Source organism: Papaver somniferum, chromosome 5, assembly GCF_003573695.1.
Source record: "Papaver somniferum cultivar HN1 chromosome 5, ASM357369v1, whole genome shotgun sequence".
Taxonomy (NCBI): domain Eukaryota; kingdom Viridiplantae; phylum Streptophyta; class Magnoliopsida; order Ranunculales; family Papaveraceae; genus Papaver; species Papaver somniferum.
This window is the reverse complement of record NC_039362.1, coordinates 143,932,709-143,942,420: the sequence shown is the minus strand read 5'-3', so window position 1 is coordinate 143,942,420 and position 9,712 is coordinate 143,932,709. Positions and strand designations below refer to the sequence as shown.

The 9,712-nt window shown below is 35.1% G+C and overlaps 1 protein-coding gene across 8 annotated transcripts; it reads left to right on the top strand.

Moving 5' to 3' along the window:
- Positions 1-1,942: 1,942 nt before the first annotated feature.
- LOC113283040 (BRCA1-associated RING domain protein 1-like) lies at positions 1,943-7,401 on the top strand. Of its 8 annotated transcripts, XR_003327291.1 has the most exons (11): positions 1,944-2,500; positions 2,616-2,670; positions 2,822-2,945; positions 3,032-3,177; positions 3,272-3,435; positions 3,535-3,801; positions 3,988-4,091; positions 4,171-4,351; positions 4,501-4,607; positions 5,362-6,886; positions 6,960-7,401. XR_003327291.1 is itself a non-coding variant. In XM_026532185.1 (10 exons), exons 2-10 carry the CDS (start codon positions 2,640-2,642, stop codon positions 5,570-5,572), a joined length of 1,215 nt encoding a protein of 404 aa, XP_026387970.1. In that variant the 5' UTR covers positions 1,943-2,500; positions 2,616-2,639; the 3' UTR covers positions 5,573-5,678. The 8 variants fall into 8 exon arrangements, 5 of the variants coding, with proteins under 5 accessions (XP_026387970.1, XP_026387968.1, XP_026387967.1 ...); XM_026532185.1 differs by lacking the exon at positions 6,960-7,401 and having other exon boundaries at positions 1,943-2,500; positions 4,297-4,351; positions 5,356-5,678; XM_026532183.1 differs by lacking the exon at positions 6,960-7,401 and having other exon boundaries at positions 3,535-3,738; positions 5,356-5,678.
- The last annotated feature ends 2,311 nt before the right edge of the window (positions 7,402-9,712 follow it).

Here is a 9,712-nt window from a genome sequence, read left to right as displayed (position 1 = left end):
TTATTTCCTTTTTAACGAATCATTTTTCTACATTAACTTCTAAAACTTGCACAATCTTTTTTTTTTATTATATTCGATTTTTTAAAAATTACCACCTATTTTATTTACATCAACCTCAACTTTTGCTTCACATAAAAGATAAATTTCCTTATGAGACATTTCAAGAGAAAGATTAGTGGTAAAAATTCTAGAGCAGATTGAATTTTGGTGTGAGTTGTATGTTTAAATAGATTGATATATTTATAGGTGGAAAAATAGACGTCCCAATGTGACCCGGTCGTATCCAATTGCTCCAACCGGCTTATTTTAACTCGAAAAGCCCTCTCCCCATTACCCAAAACTTCATTTATCCATCCACCTAAACATGCATATCTCTAAATTAAATGGTGCCCGTTGGAGTTGCTCTAATTAGAGAAAATTGATAGGTCACTACTTCATTCGAAGGGGTGACACTACGCATAGCCATTGCTCTTACTAAAAAATAAAAAAAGGTATGACACTCTCGATTAACCTTACCAAATTTTAAAAGTTTACAAACAACCGTGAATAACCGAGAGAGATTGGGGTATATCCAGGTCAATTGGGATGTACTCATTTTGTTCTCATACAAGATAGTGTGCTAAGGGGTGTCTAAAAGACCAAAGTACCCTTACTATTAATACCCTGCCGACTGATCACCCAAATAATTTTCAAAATCTATCTTCAAAACACTAACCCAATGTGATGAAATCAAAAAACAAAAGGAAACTAAAAAAACATTGTGGCTACGAGATTTGAGATTTGGTATGATTTTGTACCCAATCTCAAACATAGTATAAATTTATACGCGGTTTGAGATTGGGTACAAAATCATAACCAATCTCAAATGATTCCACATTTTTAAAAAAGTCGTCAAGGTATTTTTTGTCGACCATGCCGATTAGTATTAGTCGATAGGGTGTTTATTTATCGACCTTGCCGACTAGTATTAGTCGTTATCTTCCTAGGTTGAATATTATGACGACTTTTCGTCTTTGAAATTAGCATTTATAGGGTCGTCACGGTATTCATCCTCATATCTTGACGACTATAATTTAGTCGGCAGGTTATGGAATTAATACCTTGCCGACTAATCATGCATTTGTAACACCTTTCTCTGTATGTCAAAAATTCTATAGTCAGCAGGGTATTTTTTTTGTCGACCTTGCCGACTAACTTAAATCAATAAGATGCCGACTAGTGAAGCATTTACAGCGGTCTCATGTGTGTCAAAAATAATAAGTCGGCATTGTTATTTAGAAATAAGCATGCCGTCCGAAGTTAGTCAGCATCTTCTTCATTCGTCGACCTTGCCGATTTTTCATAATTTCAGAACTGAAAGTGTAGATTTCTTCTTTAATTTTGAGTATGATTTCATACAACAGCTTTGCAATCCCCTTTTTAGAAATGTTCGGTTAGTGTGCTTTCATCTCCATTGCAAAACATATTCTCAAAACAAATTTTTTTCATCAAAAATGTTCCTACATAAGTTCAATCAAAAACACAAAATTTCATAACTTAAATTCATAAGTTTTAATCTAATCAATTAATTAACATAATTAAATTTTTTTAGTATTAATTAAATAAGGATATATTAACCATTTAAAAACACATAGTTAAGGAATGTCCTGTTTTACTTGAAAATAAAGTTTTATGTCGTCTGGTACACCCCAAGTTGAATAAGTCGAGATTTCTAATAGCATCTAACATTTAACGGTCTTTGTTTTCGTTGGGGTGCAAACTACAAAACCTGTCAACTGTCACGTAATAAGAGAAGCATTGAATACTGTTTTACCGGTTAGGTCTTTGCTAAACAAGTCAAAATAATGATTGCGAAGAAAAATAAAATCCACGGTAGAAAAAAAGAGATTTCCATCGTAGCTGCACCCATATATGATGTCCAGCAGATGAAAAAACATTGAAGACATCTTTCCATACAAAGAGTTTCACCGTTCGGATTTCCACGAGAATCCTTGTTTGGTTCGTTGCCTTCTCTTAAGAGTCCAGTATCCCATCGAATTTGCTGGCCTTTGAATGAAACCACTGTCTTCTGTCTCTACAGCCACTTAAACTCGATGTTGCCGCCGCATCAAGTTTTGATATTTCTTCTTTGGGTATTGGGATTCTTTTTCTCACTGTTCGACGCAACTTTTTACCTGATTGGGGGATACTACCAGGTGTTGGGTTTCAGTTTTGGCGAGAGAAATCAAGAAAATTAAACCCTAAGCCTAGTTCTTCCTACTCAGCCAGGTAGTGTATAGGTGCCATTTTCACCCACTTTAGTAGTTACTGTTCACCTAGCTCACTGATTGGGTCTTACAAGTCACAAAGGAAACAAAGTCAAAAAAGAGGGATGTAAAAAAAGAACAGTACAGACAACGAGAGAAGAGATTATTAGTGATTCTCTGAGATAATCAATTGGGAAGAAAATCTATCAAGAGAAGAGAGTATAGAGAATTTCTCAGAGAATCTCATTCTGAAGGTATTAGTGGTTTTTAGTGAATTTCTTTATATTTTTTTTTTCTGTTTTCATTGCAATACTGTGTAGCCAGATACTAACACTTCATCTCCAACGTTTTCTTCTTCTTCATGATCAGTACAGATTGGATTAGACATTTTCAATGCAAAATACTACCAGAAATGGTATACAATGTATGTACACGATTCAATTTTCGAAATTTTTTTGTACATTTATCTTTCTTTTGATTTTCTTAGCTAGGCAGCAGTTTTGCCCCAAATGAAAGGTAGCTAGGTTGGTTTTCCAAAGTGATCTTTTTACCTAATTCTTCATTGCTTCTTGCAGTACAAATGGAGCATGCAGACGACGTCTCTTCCTCTTCCAGATTTATATGGAAGATTGAAAACATTTCAAAATTGGATGATGAAAGTCGTTTCTCTCCTATTTTCAAAACTGGTCCTCATAAATGGTATATGAATCAACCCTTTCTCTGCATCTATGTTGCAATTTTTGTTATCATATTGAATACTAAAAATTTAGCTATCTTTGTGTTAGGCGATTGCTGGCTTTTCGAAGGGGATGTAATATGAATGGTTACTTATCAATCTACGTGGTTGCTATTGAATGTAAGGAATGGCAATTTGCGAAATTCATTTTGTCCATTGTTGATCAGGCAAATAACAAAAACACATCGAAAAAAGGTAAGCATTTATGCACTATATATTATTTTCTCAAGTGTACAAATCAAATCGATAACTTCCATAGGTTCTAAATTCTATCCTTTTTTATATATAGACACGGAAGACATGTTCCGGTTCACCAAAGATGAGAGCGACTGGGGTTTTGATGAGTTCATACAGTTGAAAGAATTCAAAGATCCTAGCAATGGGTATATCGTGAATGATGCTTGTATTATTGAAGTTGAATTCTGTTTAGACTCAATACAAGATTTTAAAGAGGTTAGCTTGTTGTTCCTAAACCAGCAACTATGTTATCCAAATTAGCCTCGATAAATTATAAATAAATGTACTAATGTAATCCTTGATTTTGTGATTTAGGAGCCGGTGCCCATGGAACTCATGGAATCCGTCGAGGAGAGGAATTTTGTTAAAATGTCAATACAACAATGTGATACACATAGGAAGCTAGATAAGAAAATCAATAAACAACTAGCGGATAAGGTACCAGTGGCAAAGTTTCAAGAGAGATCGTTTTGTATCGAGACCACTGCTAGTACCAGTACCTTACTAGCTAATACTTCAGTATGTCTGGATAATGATTCAGTTTTTATTTGTGCATTTTACCAAACCTCTACAGTATCAATGGTACGTGGTGTGTTTTTTTGCCTGACCTTGAAATGAATATGTAAATATAACATTTTAAATTAGAGTATCTCAGGAGGCTTGAAGTATCTTAAGCATATGGGGTTCTCAACAATAAGTGGTTGTCAACAATATATTCTCTCATTTACTGATGAATATTTCTCCATGTTTCTACATGGGCGCATTTAGGGCTCTGGATCCATGCTGCATATTGCCAACGGAGAAGAGGTAAAAGAGGATGAGGTATCTGCTGGACCGAATGTCATACATGTTCACCGAAAATGCGTAGAGTTGTAAGTTTTTGTATTCTTTTTAAATTTTCTTGATTTTCATCTTAGTTCATCCTTACTATAATCATATTTGGAGATGTAGGACGCCTCGACTGTATTATGTTGGTAAAACTGTTATGAACTTGGAGCTGACAAGAGTTTCGGAGCTCAAATATTGTTGTTGTGGGTTAAAGGGTGCAGCTCTTGGCTGTTTTATGCGTTCTTGCAGGAATGCTTATCACGTTCCTTGTGCATTTGACACTTCAGGTTGCAGGTGGGATGATGTAAGTTACATAATTAGCATGCATCTTTATATGTTGATTATTGCAACCTATTTTCTCATTGTGTTAAGTAATTAAACGCCATGTCTATTTACTTTTTTCCTAGCTAAGCGTGAAGCTAACCTATTTTACCTGACATTGTCTGGTAACAGGAAGGTCGTCTAATGTTATGTCCCAGCCATTCTGGTGCGAAGTTTTCACATGAGAAAACCAAGAAGGGAAAATTTATGGCGAAGGACAATTCTTCAGCCATTCAAAGGTAGAGTTTCATACTATACTGACTTCCACTAATATCTGTACCACTTGGTAAATGATTAAACTAGTCATACACGTACGAAAGTCTCTAATAATTATCGAATTACTGATTGACTTGCAATGGAAGAAAGGTTAATCCATAGCATTGAAGTACTTACCTTTGGTTTGTAGTACTCAAGTTGTTGTCGCAGTTACATAGCAGGGTGATCATTTCCATTTATAATAATTCCAAATTGAGCCTCGATTGCTCCAGAGCAGAATTATCACATAATAATGAATCAATTAATGGATTTGTAATTCCATTAATTGATTCATGTGTGTAAACAGCTTGTAGAGCACATTCAACATGTTGGGTTCTTTAGGAGGTTTTCAATGAACTCTGGTTGCGCAACACACGAATTGTGTCTGTGGAGTGCTTAGGGGTCTTTAAGCTAGAATAACCCTCAAAGTCGTATGGCAGTTATAATCTATTATGCTAGTCACAAATAATTATCAATTTTGGAGGTTTAATTTGATTATTTGTGATGAATTATTTTCTGAAATTTTTTGATTATTTGTGGTGAAAATGAATAAACATTTGTATGATTAGTTTGTAGGTAAATTTCTATGAATTTCTATGAAATTTGTATGATTATTCATGATGAAAATTTGTATGAAACTTGTGATGAAAATGAATGAATTTGTAGGTAAATTTGTATGAAATTTAGTTAGTCCTGCGATTGATTTTTTTTTCCTTTTGTTATTAATTGTAGTACCAGTATCGACGATTTTCTAGATGGTTTGGAAATAATGTCGGCAAAGAATAAAGATAGCGATATATGTAACGATATTATGGGTGATCCTCGGGGTGTAAACTTTAGAAGTAGTTTGAAAGAGGTTGAAGTGTTATATAAAATTGTAGTGAAAAATAATCCGTCAGCACAACGACACTGTGATAATTGTGGTTTTTTTTTCTGTTTTTGTGTTTGATTTCGCCAATGCGGATAGAGGCTTAGTTGAAGCCATAGCTGAGAGATGGTGGGGAAAAACCAAGAGCTTTCATTTTAAGGAGTTTGATCTTGTCATCCTTGCTTTAGATTGGTATATGTTGACGGGAGTTCCCACTGGTGACCCCAGTAAACGTCACGTAGTTATGCCGCAGTTGGGTAGTGAGCTAACATATGCTGTTATGGATGATATATATTTCCCAGTTTCAAAAATTATGGTACATGGAACACGAAGACTAATTCAATATCATTGGCTACCTTGAGAAACTACATTAAAAGTAGAGAAAACCAGGATAATAGTGGATGTGCAGAGCTATTGGCACGAGCATTCTTTCTTTGGTGTTTTGGTCATTTTCTTCTTGCGGATGCTAGTGGAAGAGTAGATAAACGTTGGGTCTTATTAATGAATGATTTAGATAGAGTTGGGGAGTATGATTGGGGTATAGCTTCCTTAGGTAATACCTATAAATTTCTTGACGAATGGTCAACCAAAGGTAAGGATTTATCTGGCATGGTTATGGTACTTGAGTATTGGTACTATTATTACTTTCGCAACATGCAACCCTTGCTTTGTCAGACACCGGGAGGACATCAAGATGTTTTCCCAAAGATTTGTCTCTTCAAGAAGGCTAACATTATATCAAGGAAGAGAGGACAAGGAGGAGGCCAAAAGGATACGAGGAAACACTCAGTCTCCAGCGCAAGAGCACAGATGGACACTAGAACAAGTACATCATGTATTTGGCAACCATGGGAAGATAGTGAGTTTTCTGGGGGAGAACATTATGACCACGCACTACACTTATCCAGAAGGAGAGTTGTGTTTTTTGACCTGGAAAAAATAAATACAAGAATTAGTTGTTACTTGGCCGAGAGATTCCAGAGGCAGATAGCAGGTGAGATTGTAGTCCCAGCAAACCCTCCAAATTTGCAATCATTTGTGGACAAAAGGATTGTAGATGTAGGCGCCGACTATTACACAGTCACTGAGGATCAATATAACAGTTGGTGGAAGAAGAAGACTGTTGGACCTTATCTCACTGAGTCATACCGTGCTCAAAATGTCGATGAAATAGCATTGGGTAGCACAGCTGTTCCTCGTCATTTGTTTCCTAATCATCCGCCTCCTAACATGATATCACAAAACTATACTTATGGCACACAGAATGAGCCATTGTCACAGCTGCCGGAGATACATTTCACTTTACCATTTTCCAATGAAGCCGGCGTAGAACAACCAGTACTAGTTCCGAGGCTTCCTTGTCCGTATAACTTTCGCCAGATGAGTTTGACATTGGTAAGTACATTTACATTTGTTTGCATTTTAGTTTCTTGAATTTTAATTAAATCTCTCTACTTTATACTTGTAGGAGGATTGTTATAAATTTATGGAACAACAATGTTCATTCGAGCTTGGAGCTCGTCAAGTCGTATGGAGTGAGACACTGCGTCGAGCTACAACTCCATGTTCCTCATATGGCAGATCTTCTTCTTCTTCAACGCCATTTGTCTTTTCCCAACAAAAAAACAATCCATAAGATCTAACATTGGGTGGTACATATCACAATAACCTACAGGTCGAGAATTTTACACTCCTGGGTGTGAAGATGGAGCTACTACATCACAACATCCACAACAACATTAACAAAGCAATGAATATACAGATGCATTGATGGATGAACGATATTTTGATCCGTAATGGCTTAAAACATATCCCCTAAATTAAAGTGATTTATTAGTAATTTTAATTTCGATGTACTTTTTAAATTTTTGGAAGTAGAATTTTAATTTTAATGTACGTTTTTAATTTCTTCAAAAGACATTGTAACCTTGTTTTGCAATGTAATGAAAGAATTCCTTTGGTTGGTAAATTTTCAAAATTTGAAACAAACAACCGTTAGAACAAATTATCAAGCATTTCGAAATTCAAAAATTGAAAACATATCCGTTGATGGTGTAACGGGAGTGTGAGAAAACATTGTTTTGATAAACATTTAATTGTTGATGGTGTAAACTAGGTGTAGGAAAAAATGGTTAAACTCTGGTGGCACATTTTCATTCAGCGCAGAAGTGCTGTGCATTTCCACTCCCCGTTGACAGGTTGCGGCTTTTCATTCAGCGCATATATCATAGAATATTCCACTGTGCGCTGAACCAAACAGCGAAAAGTTGATTTTCTCCGCGCTGAACCATTCAGCGAAAATATCTTGCTACTAGCTCACATGCGAGATATATTTGTAAGAGAAGTAGTATTAAAGAACATACAACACTTTTGATATAATCTAACAGCCAAATTTAGCCTCTAAAAATCAGTTTAAGCCCCATCTAATGTCTTTAGAAATAAGGAATATCTATGTTAGCCTTTTACTTTAAACTTAAACATAAATCCTTTATTTTCATTGCCGATATCTTTTTAAACTAGCCGGATTGGGATATACTCAAATTTAAGTGGACTTAGAAGAAAAGTTAACGGGCGTCAAAGTGGGGGAAAATTACAAGACTATCCTTATCAATCCTAATTAAATTACCCTAGTTTTTATCAAACTCGTTTTATTCCCCATCTTGTAAGAATGACCCACTTTTAAGTTTTTATATAGTCAAATAAAAAGCCTCACTAAGGCAATCCAATCCCAGTGGAAGAATTCTATTCTTGCTCGGTATGTTACGTAAAACGGAAAATAAGAATTCCTTTCACATTCATACCCTAGTTCTCCCTCCACTTCTCCATTATTTTTGCGTTCGAAAAACTCGTCGATTAGTATTTCATGGGATTAATCTTTCAAACGTGAAGCGTTCCAAATAAACTACTCGAAATCCTATAACGCATTTGGATACACATCTAGATGTTGCTTTTTGACTTATAGAAGAAAAAAAATCAGAAGTTGCTTTTTCAATACTCTTTCTCATCAAAATTCACATCTGATTTTAATCCAAATCTATTTCTTGATTCAGTTCTTCAATAATATTGTTCTTCGATTTTTTTGGTTGATGATAATTACGACAATTGTTTACAAATGAAGACGATATATGGGTACTAATTCGAATTCCGCTGCTCAAATGGGTGATTCACTTGATTTTACTTTTCCCTTTTCTAATATTTCAAAAAATTTCTCTGCAAATTTGGGTCCTAATAATAATTTCTTGTTGTGGCGAGATCAAATGGAAACTATTTTAATATCCACTGATTTGTATGGTTATGTAAGTGGTGATGTTCAAGAACCGGTAAAACAAGTTGAAGTCAATGGTGTTCACAACTTGAATCCATAATGGTTGCGGTGGAGGAAGATAGATTGTTTTGTCACAAGCTATATGAAGGCGACGTTTACTGATTCTATGTCTGGTGATGTTTTGTCTCTCTACTGTTAGAGGAATTTGGTTGTTTCTTGAAGTTACTTTTAGAAGTCAGTTCATGGTAAGAAAGATCATCCTAAGAAATCATCTACACAATATCAAGAAAGGTAATCTGGCAATTCTTGTTTACTTACATAATATCTAGACAGTAGCTGATTATTTGGCAGAAATTGGGGAAAGGATTAGTACTTTGGTAATGTATGTTTTAAATGGTTTGGGAAAAGAGTATGATAATTTGGTAGTTGTTGCACAAAATAAAGAAGTACCTTTTACTTTTGCTGAGATCAATCCAAAAGGTTGTAAAATCATGAGAAATGGCTCATTAATCAACAACAAGATTCTACTGTTTTATTTGATGCACACAATCCATGTGCTTTTTATGCTAAGAATGGTAATACTAGTACCAATTATGCCGGTAACGAAAGAGGAAATCCAAAAGGTGGTTCAAATTATAAGAATGATCAAAGGAATGGTTTTAGTTCAAAGAGTGCTCAGGGGTATAATTTTGATCAAGGCAATAGTTTTCTACAAGCACATACTTCTTCTTGTCAGGCTAATGGAGGAAGAAGAGATTTTTCACACATAGATTGTCTAATTTGCAGAAAGAAATGACACTATGCTAGTAGGTGTCACTTCAGATATTATCCTCCTTCTTTTGCTTCTACTTCAAATACAAATTCAGGAAATGTTTCTCAACAACATGCTTTTACTTCCCTAACTGAAGATCAAGTTTTTGGTGATCCTTCTACTTCTAAAGCTCCACAATGGTTAG

Bases quoted from the DNA above. Each gene is read 5' to 3' on its own strand.
- LOC113283040 (XM_026532182.1), top strand. From the start codon at position 2,640: ATGCAAAATACTACCAGAAATGGTATACAAT. The intron at 3,436-3,534 runs GTTAGCTTGTTG...TTTGTGATTTAG, and splicing joins CAATACAAGATTTTAAAGAG to GAGCCGGTGCCCATGGAACT. The intron at 4,092-4,170 runs GTAAGTTTTTGT...TTGGAGATGTAG, and splicing joins CACCGAAAATGCGTAGAGTT to GACGCCTCGACTGTATTATG.